This window comes from Chlorocebus sabaeus, chromosome 16, assembly GCF_047675955.1.
Source record: "Chlorocebus sabaeus isolate Y175 chromosome 16, mChlSab1.0.hap1, whole genome shotgun sequence".
Classification (NCBI taxonomy): domain Eukaryota; kingdom Metazoa; phylum Chordata; class Mammalia; order Primates; family Cercopithecidae; genus Chlorocebus; species Chlorocebus sabaeus.
The window spans coordinates 63,982,782-64,006,541 of NC_132919.1; the positions used below are offsets into that span (position 1 = coordinate 63,982,782).

The 23,760-nt window shown below is 39.1% G+C and overlaps 1 protein-coding gene across 14 annotated transcripts in view; it reads right to left on the reverse strand.

Annotated features, from left to right (window-relative positions):
• The window catches only part of TLK2 (tousled like kinase 2), a 139,328-nt gene that overhangs the window by 43,050 nt on the left and 72,518 nt on the right, over positions 1-23,760 (reverse strand). For all 14 annotated transcript variants that reach the window (XM_008012200.3, XM_037993190.2, XM_008012201.3 and 11 more), the window contains 4 exons: positions 19,312-19,407; positions 17,948-18,040; positions 11,619-11,729; positions 7,160-7,296 (listed from right to left, as the gene is read on the reverse strand). In XM_008012200.3, coding sequence (XP_008010391.1) covers positions 7,160-7,296; positions 11,619-11,729; positions 17,948-18,040; positions 19,312-19,407 — 437 coding nt within the window. The remainder of the gene's footprint in view (positions 1-7,159; positions 7,297-11,618; positions 11,730-17,947; positions 18,041-19,311; positions 19,408-23,760) is intronic.

Genomic DNA, 23,760 nt, shown 5'->3' on the forward strand with positions numbered 1-23,760 from the left:
CCTTAGGGAATAGGAACAAAATGAATTAGCATAAAACATATTTTACAGCGGCAGTTAATCTAACACCATTACCATTAGAGTATTTCCTAAGAAGATGTCAAATTTTTCTGTGATTAACTAGTTTACAAATTAGGGACCAATAAAAACTCCATTAAAAAAAAAAAAAAAAAAAAAACTTTCTATCATGTATCCTACCACCTAACAGATATTAAGGTTTACAGACTTGGTATATAAAAATAAACAAAATTGGGGATTAACCATTTAACAGGCTAGTCTTTAAGTCACCCATCATAATTGACAGTCAAATGATAGCTCCCTTCTCCTTCTCCCTCTACTGTGCTTTTCCTCTCATTCTCTTTTGTGGAAGCAACCTTCATTTTTGTGGAATAATAAAATCTTTTTTTTGAGACAGAGTCTCACTCTGTTGCCCAGGCTGTAGTGCAGTGGTACAATCTTGGCTCACTGCAAGCTCCATCTCCCAGGTTCAAGTGATTCTTGTGCCTCAGCCTCCCTAATAGCTGGGATTACAGGTGTGCACCACCATGCCCAGCTAATTTTTATATTGTCTTAGTAGAGATGGGGTTTCATCATGTTGACTAGGCTGGTCTCAAACTCCTGACTTCAAGTGATCCACCTGCCTCGGCCTCCCAAAGTGCTGGGATTACAAGTGTGAGCCACCATGCCTGGCAGAATCTAATTTTTAAAAACCTACTCTCAAATGGAAGTTGCTCTACCCTCTTCCCTGAACACTGTTTTCAGATCTTTTCCAGATTTAGTACAGTGTCTTTCGTGGAAGAACAAGCAGAAAACCAAGATTACTCTAGGGTAGATACCCACAATACAGCTTATTTGCACTTATCTAGAAGGGCAATGCTGTATGCAAGATTAACCTAATCAGAGTATTACAAAGCAACAACCAGTCACTTGATAATACTATGCCCTTGGCTTCAGGATGAGCCAGGTAACTGATTAGACATCAATTGAACAACAAAATGAAAATTATAATTCAAGAGTTTTCTGTTTGCCTGAAAATTCTTTTGGATTATCATTAGCTAGACCTCCTCATCTCTACTTGCAGAACATATATAAGGTTGGCTCTCCACATCCATGGATTCAACCAACTGCAGATTGAAAATACAGGGGAAAAAAAAAGGATGGCTGCACCTATACTGAATATGTACAAACTTTTTCCCTTGTTATTATTCCATAAACAATATGACAATTATTTACACAGCATTTACATTTATTAGGTATTATAGGTAATCCAGAGGTGATTTAAAGTATATGGGAGAATATGCATAGGTTATATGCAAATACTACACATTTTATATCAGGGACTTGAGCATTCATGGATTTCGGTATCTGAGGGAGGTCCTGTAACCAATTCCCCACAAGAGACAACTGTATATATCATTCATGGCTTGAAAGAAATCTGGGTTGAGACACAGAATCCTTAAGTAAAATCACAGTATTTCTTCTGGAGAAAACATTTACCTTAACTGAGCATGAATTTCCCAATTAAAAAACTGGTAAACATCTTTAGCTCATTTCTACCCCTTTCAGGGGCCATGAATGTAAGGCACTCTGAACTCCCTACAGATAAACATACAATATACAGTGGCTTAGTGGAGTGCCACAACATTTTGTCTTTGAAGATTAACAGTATTTTGCAAAATTGAGATTTTAGCAATCACCTTTATCAAACATAAAATAAAAACAATCTTCTATTATTTTCAAGGACAATTCGTATGTTTAATCTCTTCAGATTCACCAAGAAAGGATCCCCACAGCCATCATATATATAAACCATAACACAAGGGACACAGATTCCAAAACATCTTTAGGGAAATCCTAAACTGCACATTCTGAGAACAAGACTTTGAACATGAAAGTCGATGCACCAAAGATCAATGTTATGTATTTTAAGGATTCTCATATAAATTCTTGATGTTCTTGAAACTGTTTATTTACATCGAAGAAGAAAAGAATAAAGAGAGACTATCAGTGGTACTTCATGTAGATTTATTTTGGGAGTACAAAGTCTGGATTATGTCAAACTATAACTTCTCATAGAACAGGAATCGTGTCTTAGCAATCCATATATCCCCCAGCATGTATAACAGTGCCTTTCACAGAGTTGATCTTTATTTCTTGTATAGCATCAGTTTTAGAGATTGCTCGCCCTTCATCACCCATAGCAAGAGGCTATTTCTTCTATATTTTACAGAAGTATTGAGGACCCAATAAATCCATCTCACTCAAATCTAAATAACTCTATTTACAAAGCCATTGCCTGCAAAAGAAAAACAAGATAATCAATCTTCTGCACCATTATGGGTTGTGTCCCCCAAAAGATATATTAGTCATTAGTGCCTCAGGATATGACCTTATTTGGAAACAGGGCGAATAAAGATATTACTAGTGAAGATGAGGTCATACTGGACACGACAGGACCTTAATCCAATACGACTGGTATCCTTATGAGAAAAGGACTCACAGAGACGCACAGGGAAAGCACCAAGTGAAGAGGAGGCAGAGAATGGAGTTATACCGCCGCAGGCCAAGGAACACCTGGGGCTGCCACACTGCTGAAGAGGCAAAGAAAGATGTTCCCTAGAGGCTTCAGGAAGTATGGTCCTGCCCCACCTTGATTTCAGATCTTTAGATTCCTGAGGTGTGAGAGAATACATTTCTGTTACTTTAAACCACCCAGTTTATGGTATTTGTTACAGCATCCCAGGAACGGAAGGCGGGCGCCTTCAGCAACACTACCTTCTACACTTCAACTACACTAGAAGTAACGAGTAGTAAAGGTATTTTAAAAACTGTGGCCGGGTGCGGTGGCTCACACCTGTAATCCTGGAACTTTGGGAGGCCGAGGTGGGCTGATCACTTGAAGTCAGGAGTTTGAGACCAGCCTGGCCAATATGGTGAAACCTCGTCTCTACTAAAAATACAAAAATTAGCCAGGAGTGGTGGCATGCACCTGTATTCCCAGCTACTCGGGAGGTTGAGGCAGGAGAATTGCTTGAACCTGGGAGGCAGAGGTTGCAGTGAGCCAAGATTGCGCCACTGCACTCCAGCCTGGGCAACAGAGCGAGACTCCACCTCAAAAAACAAAAAACAAACAAACAAAAAGCACGTATTTCCAGTCATTATTTTAACAAAATTATTTAAAGTAATCTGTTATCTATTTCATCTCTGAGACATCTGAAACCTCAAAACTTCAAACAACATGTCAATACCCCAGATGGCTTTGTTGTTGTTGGTTTTTTTTTTTGGAAACGAAGTCTCGCTCTGTCACCCAGGCTGGAGTGCAGTGGCGTGATCTCAGCTCACTGCAACTTCCACCTCCCAGGTTCAAGCAATTCTCCTGTCTCAGCCTCCCGGGTAGCTGGGACTACAAGGGCAAGCCACCATGCCCGGCTAATTTTTGTATTTTTGGTAGAGATGGGGTTTCCCCATGTTGGCCAGGCTGGTCTCGAACTGCTGACCTTAGGATATCCACCCACCTTGGCCTCCCACACTGCTGGGATTACAGGCATGAGCCACCATGACCAGCCAGATGAGATTTTTAAAGATTCCCAGCATTTCATATATTCTGTACAAACTGGGAGCTGTGAAATGGTATACAATACCTAAAGATCTAATGTTTATAAAATCAACAAAATGAATGACTTTGTTATGGATCATATGACTGAGAATCAGATGGTTTGACATAAATTGCTTTAAAACGGATACTGGTTGGGAGGAGAAGGTGGGTGGATCACTTGAGGTCAGGAGTTCAAGACCAGCCTGGCCAACATGGCAAAACCCCGTCTCTACTAAAAATACAAAAATTCACCGGGCATAGTGGTGGGCGCCTGTAATCCCAACTACTGAGGAGGCTGAGGCAGGAGAATCACTTGAACTCGGGAGGTGGAGGTTGCTGTGAGCCGAGATCGTGCCATTGCACTGCAGCCTGGGTAACACAGTGAGGCTCTGTCTCAAAATAAAATAAAAATAAAATGGATACTGGAATTTGTCACACTTCAGAAATACCTGAACTAGCATTACAATGGTGTAAGCTTTAATTTCTTCCTCTAATTACATGCATCTTAAATGATCACAATTTTGTACACAGGTCAAATCTCCCCCCCCCCCCCGCTTTTTTTTTTTTGAGACAGGGTCTCGCTCTGTCACCCAGCCTGGAGTGCAGTGGCACAATCTTGGCCTCACTGCAACCTCTGCCTCCCATGTTCAAGCAATTCTCCTGCCTCAGCCTCCCAAGTAGCTGGGATTATAGGCGTGTGTCACCATGCCCAGCTAATTTTTGTATTTTTAGTAGAGACAAAGTTTCATCATGTTGGCCAGGCTGGTCTCAAACTCCTGGCCTCAAATGATCCGCCCATCTCAGTCTCTCAAAGTGCTGGGATTACAGGTATGAGCCACCACGTCCGGCCAAATCCCATTACTTTAATTTTGTTTATTTCAACATAAACAAAGTCTTAGTAAATAATTTTTATTGCCTTGCCATGGACTGTTTGAGACTTCTTTAAACAAAAAGTGGTGCACTGAATAACATTAACATTTAGTATTTAACATTACTTTCTCAGAAGTATGAAATAAGTTATTTTTTCAACAGATTCAAACATACTGTGGAAAGCAAAAATTACTAAACTGGCCAAAAAATATTACAAATCTGATATAAATTTCCTATTAGACAATGAATCTTCTGTTTTAGGAAATTAAAGATCACTCAAAAAAAGAACCAGGGAACAAAAAGAACAACAACAACAACAACAACAAAACGGTGTTAAGGGTCCTATTGAGGTTACATGTCATTATCTGATTCATTTTTTAAATGCCTTTAGGTTTGTCTCTTTCCATAAAACCTAGTATTGCTGCTAGTGTTCAGCTACTTCACCCACCAAATTACTTCACATATCTTGGAGTTTCTCATGTGCAGAACTGTCATCTCTGAGGTTATTAGATACAGCCTTTTACAACTGGAGAATTTCAATTTCTATACTGAATGAAATTAATTTATTAAAGCAAAATTTCAGGAACTAAAATACCTATAATTAATAGACATCAGCCAGAAACAGCTTTCCAAGAGAAGACATAGATTTCTTGCCATTTATATGGCTTAAAACAGTAAAACAGTGCTATCCACCTACAGTGAACAGTCCTACTTAGGGATTTCATTTACATAGTCTCACTTCCTCTGATTTGATGGCTCTACAGCAAAGTCATCATTTTGTACTCTGCCATACAGATTTCCAGACCCTCATGGGCATCAAGTTGCTTTTAGAATATGAGATAAAATATTGCTACTATCAGCAGTAAGTTCAATCACTTCTTTTTGTTTTGTTTTGTTTTGAGACAGGGTCTGGCTCTGTCGTCCAGGCTAGAGGACAGTGGTGCAATTCTCGGCTCGCTGCACCACTCACTGCATCACTCACCTCTCCTCCTGGGCTCAAGTCATCCTCCCACCTCAGCCTCCCAAGTAGCTGGGACCACTGGTGAGGGCCACCACACCCAGCTAATTTTTGTATATTTTGTAGAGACAGGGTTTCATAACGTTGCCCAGGCTGGTCTTGAACTCCTGGGCTCAACTGATCCACCCACTTCAGCCTCCCAAAGTGCTGGGATTACAGGCATGAGCCACGGCGCCCAGCCATAAGCACTTCTTAAAACTAATTACATCTCTGTACAAATTCACCATCTTTCCTGAATCAAAATCTAAAAAGACTGCCATCTAAATAGTAGCCACTGACAGGGCTGCTCAGTGCCACTACCACTACTAGAAGTCAGTGTAAGCATTAGGTGGCTTTGGCCACTATGTGGATCTTAAGTTTTATCTTCTTCTGATTCCATTTTAACAAATTTGGAAACTGGATGGTATGTCACTTCCAGGGCAACTTGCATTTCTTGGCCAGGATGTTATAAACAGGTATCATACCTCCATGTAACCGCTGTTTATACTGCCCTGATACCTCTGCTATCACCAGCCACCTATGCTTAAGAATGCAGAGTGAATGCTGCTCTAAATGTCTGGTGCTGGCCTAAGAAAAGTCTGTGCTTTCCTTTCAAGGTATTCTTTGACTTGAAAGCCTCTTCACACACCAAAATATACATACATGAAGAACAATCATGAAGCAAAAACATGCTTAATCTAAGTTGGAGGTTAATGTTTCACACATAAAACAAGGACTACTTACATGTAATTCAGAGGTGAGTTTTAACAAATATTATAAATAGCATCAATATTTGTATTTTCTTTCATGCATAAGTTTCTTATTTGTCTCATTATTACTCAAAAGTAGTCATATGCTTTCCAATTCATACCCAACAAGCTATTTCAGCAAAGAAACAGAGGAAGGAAGGAAAGGCAGTCTATAGAACCTTCTGATTCATCATGACTTGGAGATTAAAAAAAAAAAAGATACACCAAAAGATACTGCAATCTGAAGATATCTATATACATTTAAAGATCTAAGCTAATGGTAGCTAGTCACACAGTTGGAATTTGAGGATTTTAAATGTTAATTCCCTCCTTGGAATAAATACCTAAATGCTTCAAATCAAAAGTTATGACAAAGACAATGAATGTTCAAGATTCCAAGCTGCAGACAGGCACACGCAATGGGGCTGGCCACCACTGCCTTCCAGGAAGTGCCTCTCTGATGACTGGACACTGTCTCCTTAAATAATCCCAGGAACATGTCCTATAAAGTTCTTCAATGGTTTTATTCTGCTTTATACCTAAACTTAACTCAGGAAATTCTTTCTCAGGTCCTTTCACATTTCATTTTTCTATGGATCCAGAATAAATGCTCAACAGACTCTTAATGAAAATTCATTATATAATTAGAAAGATAGAAAGTCAGACCCTAAGTTTTTCTTCCTTGGCTTCAGCAATTCTGATTCTTTTAAGTTTTAATGCAGAATTCATTCTTTATTTTCTGGAACTCATTTTGTATTCCTGATTTTACTTGTGTCGTTTTTTTTCAGGACTTCACTTCATTCGATACATTTCTTTCCACATGTGGTGACTAAAAAACTAACTGAAAAGATGACTACCAATACTAGGATTATTAATGACTACAATTACAGAAAACCTAAAAAATCCAAACAAACTTTTCAATTCTCCATTTAATCATAACAATTCACTTACTTGATAAGATTCTGAAAAGCATAACCATCTGTCCACTGTTCAGTAAATGAGGCCCCATGTCGGACAGTAGTAAAGTGGCCCAATCTCAAGCGGTCTTGCATGCTCTTATCTCTACATGCCATCTTCTCTTGTTTTGACTTAGGGGAAACAGACAAAAAAAGGAATTCAATACCAATTAGCATGGATAAAGACACTTCTTAGAAACTAAAACTAAAACATTTAACATTATCAGGAAACATACTGTTGAAAACCATACGCTTTCTCACAACAGTCAATAATGACTCCTTGGATGACTTACTATTCCTATCCAAACAAAGTAAACAAGATAGAATAATGAAACAACTGCAGGTTCTTCCTTGGTAAAGCTTTCCCAATCTGTCTATGTGTGTGCGTGTGTGTTTTTTTTTTTTTTAAAGACAGTCTTGCTCTATCGCCCAGATTGGAGGGCAGAGCCATGATCTCGGCTCACTGCAACCTCTGCTTCCCAGGTTTAAGCGGTTCTCCTGCCTCAGTCTCCTGAGTAGCTGGGACTACAGGTGCGCGCCACCACACCTGGATAATTTTTATTTTTTTTTTTGAGACGAGGTCTCACTCTGTTGCCCAAGCTGGAGTGCAGTGGTACGATCTCAGCTCACTGCAACCTCCACCTCCCGGGTTCAAGTCATTCTTCTGCCTCAGTCTTCCAAGTAGCTGGGACTACAGGCACATGCCACCATGCCCAGCTAATTTTTGTATTTTTAGCAGAGACGGGGTTTCACTATGTTGACCAGGCTGGTCTCGAACTCCTGACCTCGTGAGTCGCCCGCCTCAGCCTCCCAAAGTGCTGAGATTACAGGCGTGAGCCACCATGCTTGGCCAATTTTTCTACTTTTTAGTAGAGACTGGGTTTTGCCATGTTGGCCACACTGGTCTTGAACTCCTGGCCTCAAGTGATCAGCCCACCTCCATCTCCCAAAGTGCAGAGATTACAGGCCTAAGCCACCATGTCCAGCCTGCCTAGGTGTTTTTAATCTTAAAGTTCAGCATCTCACATTTGGGCCACATCAATGCCTAACTCTTAAGCTGTTTCCCTATTTTCTGTTTCTTCTCTAATCTTTTCCAGAGAACTGCTGACAATTCATCTTCTCAGAACACCACTTTGCACACTTCCAGTTTGATGTTCCAAATCTTCCATGGGTCTTTGCCACCAAACTTTGGATCCAAACAAGAAAAACTCCTCCATGCGCTAGAAGATTGTATCTGCCTCCCTGCAGAATTCTTACTCCAGAACACCTTATATACTCCTGATTCCTGAGAACATCATTTATTGAACATAGGTTTATTTAAAAACAATTATACGTCATGAACTGTAAGAATGTTAAGTACAGAACATAGAAAAAAACTGGTGTTCACAGCCTACAGAGGCGGGGGGTTATAACCACTAAATATATTAATTGGTAATTCTAAGTACAAACTGTGGTAAAGAATTCAAAGGAAAAGAATAAAGTACTGTGAGAGATGATACCATGGGATAAACATCCTTGAGATGCCCTATTTTCAACTGACAGGCAATTTATAGCTGCAGTTTTCCATGCCCAGAACACATTCTTCCTCTTCTTTATAGCTTTCTCCAATTAGTCTCCTGACCTTGATTTATTTTAGTGAATTTCTTTTCTTTCTTTCTTTCTTTCTTTTTTTTTTTTTTTAAGAGACAGGGTCTCACTCTGTTGCCCAGACTGGAGTGCAGCAGTGCAATCACAGCTTACTACAGCCTCCAACTCCTGGCTCCAGTGATCCTCCCACCTCAGCCTCCTGAGTAGCTAGGACTACAGGTGTGTGCCACCACACCCAACTAATTTTAGTGAATTCTTAGTAAGTGCACTGCTCACCTGAATAGGTTTCCTTATATATGTGAATGCATCTCATTCCCCCACCCTCATGTAGACTATTACCCTCTGATGGCAGAACTGTGTCTTTTGTTTCTTAGATTCATGCAAACTGTTCTATTATGAGAAATTCATTCTCTTTTTTTATTACTGAGTAGTATTCCACTGTATGACCATATCATAATTCGTATATACAGTCACTTGTTAAGAGACACCTAGGATGTTTCCGCTTTTTGGCTATAAATAAAATTGCCATGAATATTCTCATACAAGTACTTTTATGGACATTTGCTTTATTCTGTTTTTAAAAAAAAAGATGGTCTCACTGTGCTGCCCAGGCTAGTCTCAAACTCCTGGGTTCAAGTGAACCTCGTGCCTGAGCCTCCCAAAGTGCTGGGATTACAGGTGTGAGTCACCATGCCCGGCCAACATTTACTTTCATTTGTCTTGGGTAAATGCCAGGAGAGGAACTGCTGGATCACAGGATTTAGTGCATATTTATCTCAAATAGAAAAATTGTCCAAAAACCTTCTGAAGTGGCTGTAATATTTTACATTTCTACTGGTGTAAGAAATCAGGCTGTCCCTTATCTTCACCAACCCTTGGATCTGTCAGGTTTTTTTTACTTCTAGTCATTCTACTGAGTATGTAGTACTATCTCACACTAGTTTTACCTTGAATTTTCCTGATGGATAATGCCATTGAGCATGTTTTCATGCTTGCCATTTGCATATTTTTATATACTCTTTTTTTGTAAACTATCTGCTCAAGTCTCCTGCTCATTTTTAATGAGCTGCCTTTTTATGATTAAGTTATAAGAGATTTTACGTATTCAAATTCTATGAAAGATAATATTGCACTCTATGATTGCACTTTCATTTGTGTGGTTTTTTTGGCTTGTTTTTGTTTTGAGATGGTCTCAGTCTACCACCTAGGCTGGAGTGAAATGGCATGATCTCAGGCTCACTGCAATCTCTGATTTCAAGTTCAAGTGATTCTCGTGTCTCAGCCTCCAGAGTAGCTAAGATTACAGGTGCACACTACCACACCCGCCCACTTTTTGTATTTTTAGTAGAGACAGGGTTTCATTCACCATGTTGGCCAGGCTGGTCTCGAACTCTTGACCTCAAGTGATCCGCCCTCATTGGCCTCCCAAAGTGCTGGGATTACAGGCGTGAGCCACCACACCCTGCCCATTTATGCTTCTTTATATTGCATCACGGTGTAGCAGATACTCAATAAACATTCCCCACTTAGAAAGTCAATAAGTAGGTACTACAATTTCAGCTCTTTTGGAAACAAATTTAAATTGTGTTATGTACTACTCCTAGCAAATAGAAAGTTCTGTTTTCCTGTGAGAACTCAGAGACAGCATTATGTTTACTTTTTGTAGTATGCTATTTAGAGTTTAGTACAACTGGCTGAATCTATGCTGATTTCCAGAAGTATTCTAAAACTTCAAAGAAATTATCTGGATTAGCATATATTTTATTTTTTCTCACTCCCAGAAAAAATTTTAAAAAGTGATTTCTCTTCTATAAAGTTGATTAATGAGTCAAAGAATGAAACAAAATTTTCCCCAGTATCTTCGGCCTCAATAAAATAATCCATCCACTTTTACTGAGACAGTGTTTACTCTCTTTTTAACAACATTCCAAAGATTTCAGGAAAATAAATCCCCAGTACATCTCAAACCTCTAGTTTGTTCTTGTAATATTGTCATTAGGAAGTATAGCCTTCTTAAAACTTCTAAGAAATAGGCCGGGCACAGAGGTGAGTGCCTGTAAACAGAGCAGTTTGGGAGGCCGAGACAGGCAGATCACTTGAGGTCAGGAATTCAAAACCAGCCTGGCCAACATGGCGAAACCCTGTATAAAAATACAAAAATTGGCCAGGCATGGTGGCACATGCCTGTAAACCCAGCTACTCAGGAGGCTGAGGCAGGAGAATCGCTTGAACCCAGGAGGCAACGGCTACAGTGGGCTGAGATCATGCTACTGTACTCCAGCCTGGATGAAACTCAGTCTGAAAAAAAAAAAAAAACAAAAAACCAAAAAAAACTTCTAATAGTTACTAACAACTAACAGAGATAAGTGATAACTAACCAATGAATATAATAAAGGGGACATCAGCCAATTAAGTAATCATATACAAATATATGACAACTTTAATTTTTTAATACACAAAGCATTTAATTATCACATTATTATATACATAAGTTACTCTAAATGCCATCTCTGAAACAAAAATGCAACTATTGTTAATGATTCTAATAGTAATAGGATACTCACATCAATTGATAGAATGAATATAAGAATTCAGGAGAGCAATACTCCAAATAAACTCAACTAGGACAAGCTGTCCCTGTTCAATATCACACTCAAAACAATGCACAGCAACAAAGCATATCCCAAATTAACACTCTGGATGCTTGGTCTGGTGTCCATGCAAGGAAAAAATTCTAATTGTCAAATCATGTTCCTAAAAAGCTCTACTTTTAAATATTTTCATCTCAAGTAAGGAATAAAAAGCCACACAATGACACACATTAAGTATCTTGGGATACAGAGTTTAGGCCAACATTATTCACTGACCTTTTCTATAAGGAGTTTCTTGCTCATTGTCACACATCTATTTAATCGTTCCTTGTATTTCTCTAGCATCTTTTGTTGTTCATCAATCTGCCGTCTCAAATCACAGTTGGCCTTCAATGAGAAAAAAATTTTAATTAGCTCCAAGCAAGAAGATTAACAGAAAAGCAGTTTCTACGGAGAGAAAAAAAAAATCATTTCTATACGTGGTTCTATCAAAAGCAAAATTAAAGTTCAAACAGGTAAGAAGTAACTATGTCTTAGAAAAAGTAAATAATTCATTCCTTTATTCTCTCATAATGTATCATCTATTTGTAAATGATAAATTGAATAACTAAGTTCAGCATGTTTTTCTACCGATCATATTTTGCTCCTGCCAATAACCAGTTACAGCTAATCTTGTAATCACAAACACCTAAGCGATCACAAAATAATTAAAAAAATGTTAAGGCTGGGAATCATGGCTCACGCGTGCAATCCTAGCACTTTGGGAGGCCGAGGCGGGCAGATGACTCAAGGTCAGGAGTTCAAGATGAGCCTGGCCTACACGGTCAAACCCCATCTCTAATAAAAATTTAAAAATCAGCCAGGCATGGTGGCAGGAGCCTGTAATTCCAGCTACTTGGGAGGCTGAGGCGGGAGAATCACTTGAACCCAAAGGCGAGGGTTGCAGTGAGCCGAGACTGCGCCACTGCACTCCAGCCTAGGTGACGGAATAAGACTCTATCTCAAAAAAAAAAAAAACAACTAAACTACAATGAATGTTTAAAATACAAAAAGTGATTAAGTACGTACAAAAAAATTACGGAATTTTATGTTTGCTTTGTTCTTTTTCTAGTCTTATTTAAGAAATATAAATTTACATAAATGTTCCTCACCAGAGAAGCTAGGCACGCCCATGCCCACAAAAGACAGAACAAACAAACAAGGTCCTGATTCAAGAATGCCAGAATGTAAATACACAGCTAATTTAGCTGTGGTCAGAAGCCTACAGTGTGGACTAAAAACTTAAAGTCTCCTGCAATAACAGAGAAGGAAAGAACCACTAACCCAAGGATGAATTTGACTTGTAAGTCCTGAATTTATTCCTTTTGTGTTAAAAAAAAAAAAAAAAAAAAAAAAAGATCTCAGCTCTTCTAGCAAATAATATTACCTCATAAAAACTCACTTAAATTATGAAAAAGAAAACCCTGTTATGTATTTCTAAAATAAAAGCACAAATAGAAGATATTACACGATACTCAATTTTTGAGACTTTGTAGCTTCATTAAAATGTTTTATCATCTTTTCTTTTGTATAATATAGCTTCATTTAAAAAGTAACCCATGGGAAACAGCTTCTGTCGCCAAATGTTTCTGCTCTCCTTACCAGCATAATTTCTTCCTGTTAGTGTTTGTACAGAACCATATTATCAAAGGCAGAGTGTAACTACATTTGGGTAAGTGTGATTACCAAATTCATACTAAGAAATCTACAAAGCAAAGATCATTTAATGTTTATGGAAAACCCAGTCTATTCATAAGGTGAGTGTTCCCTTGAAATCTATAATCAAATGTATGAAATCAATCAACTTCTTGGCAGTTATTTAAAATTTTAAGAATTCTAAGTTTTTGTGGCTTCTGACACTAATGTCTTCGAGGAGTTCATGTTTAAAGTAAGAGCTGGCCAGGCGCGGTGGTTCAAGCCTGTAATCCCAGCACTTTGGGAGGCCGAGACCGGTGGATCACGAGGTCAGGAGATCGAGACCATCCTGGCTAACACGGTGAAACCCCGTCTCTACTAAAAAATACAAAAAACTAGACGGGTGAGGTGGCGGGCGCCTGTAATCCCAGCTACTCGGGAGGCTGAGGCAGGAGAATGGCGTAAACCCGGGAGGCGGAGCTTGCAGTGAGCTGAGATCCGGCCACTGTACTCCAGCCTGGGCAACAGAGTGAGACTCCGTCTCAAAAAAAAAAAAAAAAAAAAGTAACAGCTGGTGGCTGGCACATGTGGCTCATGCCTATAATCCCAGCACTCTAGGAGGCCAAGGCAGGAGCATTGCTTGAGCCCAGGAGTTCAGTCTTGGCAACATGGCAAAACGCTATCTCTATAAAATTTTGAAAATTAGCCATGTGTGGTGGCACATGCCTCTGATGCCAGCTATTCAGGAGGCTGAGGATTGCCTGAGCCTGGGAGGTCGAGCTGCAGTAAGCTGTGATTGCACCACAGCACTCCAGCCTGGGAGACACAGCAAGACAGTTTCCTCTTTTTTTAAATAAAAAAAAAAAAAAAAAAAAAGCAGCTGGCTAGTAGCCCCCAATGCAGCCATACCCAACATCTTACTAAAATGGCAAAATTCAGTGACTGACGTCTGAAAGAATATACAAGACATGTAGTCTTTCCCCCACTGTCGATTCTCTAGATCTTCTAGAAGCACAAGTTCTAATCAACCTAAAAACAAGGCAGCTGCCCTCTGTGTCTTCCTTTTTTATTTACCTACTCCTTTAATACTGCTCTACATACAAATAAAGACTGCAACCGTCTGAAGACGATGGAGTAGAAGGGGCAGTGGTGAGTGAAGGAAACATATTGCTTCTTAGAAAACATAAGCAAACTTTTTTTAAAACTCCTAAAGCAGTAGCACGTTAGGATTCAAGTTTTTCTCATACTGTCATCTCAATCTTAAAGAGTTAGATGATGGAGAAAGGCACACCCACAATTCTTTCTCAGTCCAGCAGAGCTTCTCTGTACAAAACCCTGACAGATACTGGAATTTGGCAAAGAGCTTTTTACACCCACAAACCATTTCATTATAAATCTTCAATGGCAATTCAACCAGCACCCAAATGAATAAAAACAGGAATAAGAGCAACTCCATGCAAGTATACATATCTGAACAATGAAAAACAGAACACAGTGTTGAGACTACCTGTGGGTCTTTCTCATTCAAAGATGGAGAAAAGGAAATAAAAATAACAATAGTAAATAAAAACAACAAAAAAATTAGGCCCAAGGAATACAGAAAATCAGCTTGAAAACACCCATAGAAATCAAAAGAACATTTTAGAATTCTTGTCATATTTCATAAAATGCAAAAAGACATGATATCTAGGAAATAAGAACCAAAAACCCTAGATAATATACAGGATGGGATAAGAAAGTATATTACATGAGGGGAAAAGAGCAGGGAAATTTAAAATGTAAATAATAGGCCTGGCACAGTGGTTCGCGTCTGTTATCCCAGCACTTTGGGAGGCCAAGGCAGGAGGACTGCTTGAGCCCAAGAGTTCAAGACCAGCCTGGGCAACATAGTGAGACCCTGTTCCTACAAAAAATAAAAAAATTAGCCAAGCACAGTGGCACGTGCCTGTAGTCCCAGCTATTCAGGAGGCTGAAGTGAGAGGACTGCTTGAGCCTGGGAGATGAAGGCTGCAGTGAGCCGTGACAGTGCCACTGCACTCCAGCCTGGGCGACAGCAAGACACTGTCTCAAAAAATAAAAATATAAACAATAAAATCAAAATTCACATGAGCTGCAGTAAATGCCAGAAATATATGGAAGACAGTGTTTAATGAGATTCAGAAGTAAGAGGCAATCACATTAAAATGAGACATAACATGTTAGAAATAAAGGAGAGAAATCAGAGATTCAAGCTAAGAGCCAAGAAGAAACCAATATGAAGAGGGATAAAAGCATAGTTAGACATAATCACGCATTTTCCAAATAAAAATATATAAACCCACATATAGATACACCCTGGGGTAATATTTAACAAATTATGGTGTTTCCTGCTTTGGTCATGAACTTCTCTGAAATACTAAATGCTTGAAAAACTGAAGGAGAGACAGAGAGAGAATGTGTGTGTTATATTTGAGAGGCAGAATGAACAAAACAAGGGGTTATGATACAAAAATCCTGCACACAGTGTTGTCTTTTCATGGGAGGGCAAAAGAGAGAATTCTCAGGTCTGCAAGGCACAGAAAATTTAACACTGACAAATCCTTGCTGAAAAATAATCACTTAAAAATGTATCACCATCAACAGATAAAACAAAAACTATAAATAAAAAAAAAACTGTTGATAAGCTTTGAAATCAGTTGAAGAAACAAGTCTAACAATGACTACAAATTTGGTAATAAAGCTGTCTCTGCCTATACTCTATACATAAGAACTTAGTATCATATAAAGTAGTAAAAATAATTTAATAATAATAATATAAACCGAGCGCAGTGACTCACACCTGTAATCCCAGCACTTTGGCAGGACAAGGCGGGCCGATCACTGCAGGTCAGGAGTTTGAGACCAGCGTGGCCAACATGGCAAAACCCCATCTCTATTAAAAATACAAAAACAAGCCAGGCATTGTGGTGCATGCCTGTAATCCCAGCTACTTGGGAGGCTGAGGTAGGAGAATCACTTGAACCTACGAGGCAGAGGTTGCAGTGAGGCAAGATCACGCCACTACACTCTAGCATGGGTGACAAAGTGAGACTCTGTCTCAAAAAATAAATTAACTAACAATAATACAAACAGCCAAATGTAGTGGCACATGCCTATAGTCCCAGCTACCTGGGAGGCTGAGGTGGGAGGATCACTTCAGGTGGGGATTGGGGAGGGCACAGCTTGCAAGACTGTGCCACTGCACTCCGGCCTGGGTGACAGAGTGAGACCCTGTCTCAAAATAAATATATAAAATTAATAATAATATAAACACACTAGACTTTACTAATAAAGGCCAGACTTAGTTATGTGCTGAATTCCAGGTTTTATATAAAAAGGAGTCAAACTATACTATTTTACCCTACGTTTTTATTAATTACAGAAATATAATACAAGTAAAAAAATTTTGGAGGTCAGATCATCATGAGTACAATGACTTTTATTATCTTTATTATTAAACATACACCTTTATTCAAACAAAATTGTACCCGAAGCCTAATAAGAAAGACTGACAAAGGCAAGGCCGCCGATCCCCACCTCGCTGTGTCACGGTAGCCCTGGAGGTTTCAGGACCCTAAAGAGGCAGATTAACTACCACATTAGCACAAATATGTTTAATAATAAAGATTATTTATGTAATGTATATATCACATATGTATATGTATACATATACATATTATTTATGTAATACATTATCTAATGTATTACATAAAAGATTTATGTAATGTATACATTACGTATGTATATTATGTATACATATACACACATATATACGTATATCTCTCTCTACTTCAAACAGCTCAAAAAAATTACTGGAAAAAAAAAAAAAGTACCAAATGTTTAATCCCAATTAATGGAATTATGAGTGACATAATTTTCTGTATTTGGTAAAGAGCATGTATAATTTTTTTTTTTTTTTTTTTGAGGCAGGGTGTTGCTCCGTTGTCCAGGCTGGAGTGCAGAGCACGATCTTGGCTCACTGCAGCCTAGAGTTCCTGGGCTCAAGCATCTTCCCACCTCAGGCTCCCAGTAGCTGGGACCACAGGCACACCACCATGCCTGGCAAATTTTGTATTCTTTTGTAGAAATGGGGTCTTGCTGTGTCATGCAGGCTGGTCTCAAACCCCTGGTGGCAAGCAATCCTACTGCCTCAGCCTCCCAAAGTGGCAGGTATGAGCCATCATGCCCGGTCCTTTTTCTTATATTTTTCTTGAGACAAAGTATCACTCTGTCGCCCAGGCTGGAATGCAGTGGCGCGATCTTGGATCACTGCAACCTCCATCTCCCAGGCTCAAGTGATTCTCCTGCCTCGGCCTCCCAAGTAGCCGGAACTACAGCTGCTTGCCACCATACCAGGATAATGTTTTATATTTTTTAGCAGAGACAGGGTTTCTTTCCACCACGTTGGCCAGGCTGATCTCAAACTCCTGACCTCAAGTGATCCACCTGCCTCGGCCTCCCAAAGTGCTGGGATTACAGGTGTGAACCACCATGTCCAGCCCTTTTTACTTTTTTAAAATATGAGCCAAAAGGCAAAATGGGCTAAAAAGTCCTTTTGAAATAACTTATAAAATTCCACAATATTAAAAAAACTTCACTGGAATGGGAAAACAACACTTTATACTTATTCCCACGGTTCTAGATGAAATATAACACTCCACATATCTATTTCTCCAGTATAAATTCAATCATTAAATATACTACAGTATAAGATTTCCAATTTAAAGGTAGTGTTTAGAATGTAGGAACCGGGTTCCTACTCAGATTCCCTCAATTAAAGAAAAATACCAAAATGTTCATTATTTCATTTTGTTATTTGGCTATAGTAACTACTACTATGACATGTACATAATACAAATATACATAACAAATGATGCTTGCTATAAAATCTCTTACCACATTTTAATACTTACTCTTAATAAATCATCTATTCTTCCCTCCTTCTTCTCTAAGTCAGAATTCTTACTGTTTTCTAGTGCAGATATTTTTTCTATTGTGAGGTCGGACTACAGAGACAAAGGTAAAACAAATTTAGGATTAGTCTCAACATGTTATATGTCATCACACTCTTCTCATTACCTTTCTCGGAGTGGTGGAAAAAAAGCACTTGCTCACACAAATGGCCTAGAATCACATGGCTCAAGAAATGAAATCTGCTTGTCTCATCTCATTCTTCAAGTCCTCTGCTGGGTTTCCTATGTCCCACTACACCTACACTTCAAACACATGTTAATTCTGGAATCAAATGTATGAATTCTCACTACTGTGCACCGAACAATGTAGAAACATGTTACTCCAGTAATGAAACTAACTTTGAATAGAAAAGGATCTCATAGGAGACTTGACCCAAATGTCTAAGGAACAAATGCGCCATCTGGTGGAAACACAGAGCAATCAGAAGGGAAGAGAAGAAGCTACCTGAGTGCTCAACTATTTAACTGAACTGTACAAGAGCTGGAGGTGACTTAGATAAAATTCAAATGTGCTCCAGGGAGTTGTATAGTTCTTGAGATTTAAGAAATTCTCCTAGATTGCCAACCATCCTGTCTTGAAGGTAATATATATAGTATCAAAAGAGGCTTCAAGAAAACTCAGTATACTCAAAACTACAAACTGGAAGCTATAGCCACCATCCTTTGCAGATATAATCCTCAAATGTTCAGAATACTCCCTAAATTAAAGAGTTTCTGAACATAATTTAAGGAGTAAGCCATGTTGGTATCTCACATCTGAGAGAAGTTTAGCCAGGTAAAAATAAGTAAGCAGGAAAAGGAATACATTAACTACTTTCATAAATTAGGGAATTGACATTTATTGAAAACCTACTACAAGTACACTACTAAGAAACACTTTGTATACACTGTCTGAGATCATGAGAACCAACAACATTTTCACAGATGCTTTGTACTAAGAAAAACTGAGGCCCAGGACAGAATCTGAACTTAGGCCACAGTGCCAGAATCTGAACTGAGGCCTTCAAAGTGGAGGTACTTTTCTTCTGTGGAATACTGTAGGAAAAAAAAAAAAAAAAAAGTGTGCACTTTCCTTAACGCCATGCTTTAGCATAAGCATTTCTGCTACAATACATCAGAAGAGTAAAGAAAAGTTAAAGCACCTTCCAAAGGACTTTAAACACCCATAATGCAAGTTCTGAATATAATACACACAAATAATGAGGTGGTCAGAGAAGACAGAGAAGAATCACAGACTACACAGGTTAGCACTTATTCCTATACAGCAGTTATGCCCCTCAATTGATTATCGATCACCAACCTACCTGGGTCTGTCTGTGCTGGATGGAGATCTGTTTTTGGGAGCTGCAGGAATGCTCTGTGTTGCCAGATCCTGTAGATGAGGGACTGTTTTGCTGAGCCTACAATAAAGGTACATTACCAATTACAGGAAAGTTTGGCATCTTCTTCCACAAACACTTGTATTAATGCAAACAACTCCATAATTTATATCTCTACAATACAAACCCTTCTTATGAAAGTGAGAAGTCAGGGCCATGTGGCCAAGAAGAAAGTAAAACAATTCAAATATGAGACAAAGGGCTGGACACGGTAGTTTATACCAAGCTCCTGTAAACAGGTTTAAAGTATCAAATGCTTACAAATGAATTTTTTAAATATGAAAATTAGAAAAAAAAGTTATTCCTGTAATAACTTGACTTTTTCACTTGTATTTTCATATGCTTTAGTCAGAAAAGGGGAGTGATGCATCCAGTGCACAGGGGATGCACGTAAAGGACTGCAAACCACTATTCAGAATAGACTCCTAAACACAAACATTATCCATGAACACACAGCGGTCTAAAATCCAGGTTGATTTCTAATAGTCACTTGCTGACTGGGTATTCTAAGGCATTTTAAATTTATATGGTTTAGGTTCCATAATACAATTAACCTATTCAGGTTAATTATATTATATCCTCAATAGTACCTTTTTTTTTTTTGATACAGATTTAGCCAGGCGTGGTAGCCAGGCGTGGTGGCGGGCACCTGTAGTCCCAGTTACTTGGGAGGCTGAGGCAGGAGAATGGCATGAACCCAGGAGGCGGAGCTTGCAGTGAGCTGAGATCGCACCACTGCACTCCAGCCTGGGTGACAGCAAGACTCTGTCCTGTAAGTGTAATTATTAGTTCCATTTTACAGATAAATAAAATAAAAATCAGAGATATTAAGGACCTATGTGGGTTCACAGAGCTAGTAGGTAGAGGAACCAGAATTGGGGGTTGTGTCCACAATAACTGCTCTCAATGACCACAGTAGACTGTTACCACCAGCCTGTGAGCAAACTAGCACTTCCTACACACAATTTCATTGAAGGCCCACAGCAGCCTTATCAGGCAGCATTATTAATGCCATTTTAATGTATCCATTCAATGACTATGTATTAAGTACTCCCTATGTCTATGTCTAAGCACTGTGCTAAGTGCTAGGTGCACATGGCCAAGAGAAACCATAGACCCAGTCCTTACTCTGCCTTAATGAAGCTTACAATCCAAAAGAAGATTTACTAAACACTTAGCAAATATTTGTTGAAAGAAACTGTTGAACAAACAATCATATAATAAATACACAATCACAATTAGGATTAAGTGCTAAAAGAGCATGTAACAAGGCACATAACCTAATCTAGAGGGTCGGGGATAAACCCTTTTTTAAAAAAGTTTATGATTTGAGGCTGAGCACAGTGGCTTATGCCTGTAATCCTAGCACTTTGGGAGGCCGAGGCAGGTGGATGACTTGAGGTCAGGAATTCAAGACCAGCCTGGCCAACATGGTGAAACACCATTTCTACTGGAAATACAAAAAATTAGCCGAGTGCAGTGGCATGTGGCTGTAATCCCAGCTACTCAGGAGGCTGAGGCAGGAGAATCGCTTGAACCTGGGAGGCGGAGCTTGCAGTGAGCCAAGACTGTGTCACTGCACTTCAGCCTGGGCAACAGAGCAAGACCTGTCTCAAAAAAAAAAAAAAAAAGTTTATGATTTGAGGCTGGGTGCGGTGGCTCAGGCCTATAATCCCAACACTTTGGGAGGCCAAGGCGGGTGGATCAGCTAAGGTCAGAAGTTGAGGATCAACCTGGCCAACATGGTGAAACCTCATCTCTACTAAAAATAAATAAATAAATAAATTAGCTGGGTGTGGTAGTGGGCACCTGTAATCCCAGCTACTTGGGAGGCTGGGGCAGGAGAATCACTTGAGCCCAGGAGGTGGAGGTTGCAGTGAGTTGAGATCACGCCACTGCACTCCAGACTAGGTGACAGAGCAAGACTCCATCTTGCGGTGGGGGTCACTAGGGGAGCGCCAGGTCTATATGATTCCAAATAACTAAAAATGTTCTCTACTCAAGAATGCAGCAAATCCTATCTTTTCTTACTAATTAAGGGTCATCATTATGAACCTCAAGTATTATAATGCACTAGGATACAAGCATTCTTTCCTTCAGTTATCATTTGATTGCTCTTACAATCCTCTCCTTTTACAATGTGTTTCTATACAAATGACTGCTTGAACTATATTTATAATAAGAGCCGATAAGAATCAAATGATTAGACCAGGTGTAGTGGCTCACGCCTGTAATGCCAGCACTTTGGGAGGCCGAGGTGGGCAGATCAGGAGGTAAGGAGTTCAAGACCAGCCTGGCCAACATGGTGAAACCCCGTCTCTACTAAAACTACAAAAAAAAAAAAAAAATCCAGGCATGGGGGCAGGCGCCTATAATTCCAGCTACTCAGGAGGCTGAGGCAGGAGAACTGTTTTAACCCTGGAGGCAGAGGTTGCAGTGAGCTGAGATCGCGCCACTGCACTCCAGCCTGGGTGACACAGCAAGACTCTGTCTCAAAAAAAAAAAAAAAGAATCAAATGATTAAAAGACACTTCTACAGATTTCTAGATACATGGTATATTGGTTTAAATATGCTTACATCTGATTCTAAGTTTTCTTCCAGCAAACTGAGGGTGTTAGAAAGTGGTTTAGTGAGATACTTCTAAATTAAAGCTCACATAGGGCCGGGTGCAGTGGCTCATGCCTGTAATCCCGTCACTTTGGGGGGCCAAGGCAGACAGATCACGAGGTCAGGAGTTCAAGACCAGCCTGGCCAATATGATGAAACCTCGTCTCTACTAAAAATATAAAAAATTAGCCGGGTGTGGTGGTGCGCACCTGTAGTCCCAGCTACTTGGGAGGCTGAGGCAGGAGAATAGCTTGAACCCGGGAGGTGGAGGTTGCAGTGAGCTGAGATCATGCCACTGTACTCCAGCCTGGGTGACAGAGTGAGACTCCATCTCAAAATAAAAATAAAAAAGGCATATATATATATGGCCCAATGATAAGTAAAATGCAAAAGTTAACTGAGGAAGTAGGCAGTTAGGAAGTTCAAAGTGTGTGCACTTAACTTCCATGGAATACCATAAACAAAAAACAGTGTGCGCACTTTCCTTAACACCATCCTGCAGTATAAGCATTTCTGCTTCAATACACTAGAGGGTAAAGAAAAGCTCAAAAACTTAAAGCACCTTCCAAAGGACTTTAAATACCCATAACGCAAGTTCTGAATATAATACACAAAATGAGATACCATCAGAGACACAGAGAAGAGAAATCATAGGGATCCTCAGCGATCTCAGGGAATCATAGACTATCTAAGGTTAGCATTTATTCCTATGCAGCAAATATATCCCTCCATTGGTTATTAATCATCAGCCTACCCGGATCTGCCTGTGCTGGATAGAGATCTGCTTTTGGGAGTTGCAGGAATGGCTCTGTGTTGCCAGATCCCATAGAAGAGGAAGCTAAAAGGCCCTTCTACAGATTTCTTGATGTACGGTATATGGGTTTAAATATGCTTATTTCTGATTCTAAGTTTTCTTCTAGCAAACTGAGGGTGTTAGAAAGTGGTTCAGTGTGATGTTTCCAAATTAAAGCTTTCTGTAAAAATACACATATAAATAGCTCATTGATAAGTAAAAATGCAAAAGTTAACTGAGGAAGTAGGCAGTTAGGAAATTCCTCAGTTGGGAAGCAGAAAATCCTCATGAAAATGAAAACAATGTTTTCAAAAGGTAAAAGGTACTATACAATATAAGGACCTCATGTGACAATGCTCAGATCAGTTAGAGAAAAAAATGCTGTAACTGATCATTCATTCAACATTAAATGTGATCCTCTGTGCCTGGTCCTATGTTAAAATCTAGAAATGCAAAACTGGAAAACAAAGAGACTATGTTACAAAAAAAAAAAAAAAAAAAAAATCCACGTCAACAACCTATATTAATCACTCTGATCCCTCATTCAGTTAAGCTAAATACATTTTCAAGACAACCCCAACAGCACAAAAGGAAAAATCCAAGACAAAAAAACAATGCCTAATCATAGAGTTAACAGATAATTCAATAAACAACTTTAAAAGTAAAGTATCAGTTTAGCACTTGATTTTCAATATTTTATAGTATAAAATGACAAACTGCTTTGGTTTGTTTCATAAACTGAAACTCTGCATTTAGATAACTGGATTAAAGGTTCTTAAGATTAAAAAAAATAAAATAGGTTCAGAGAGGATCAAAAGGATACTGTAGCTACAAAAATTAAAAAGTAAAGAACATGAACAATCAAATTGACAAAATAAGATTATCAAAGTTTAAAAAATTTAATAGGTGAGTTAAATATCAAAATGGACACAGCTGAATACACAGCCAGTAACCTAAAAGACAATGTCAAGAA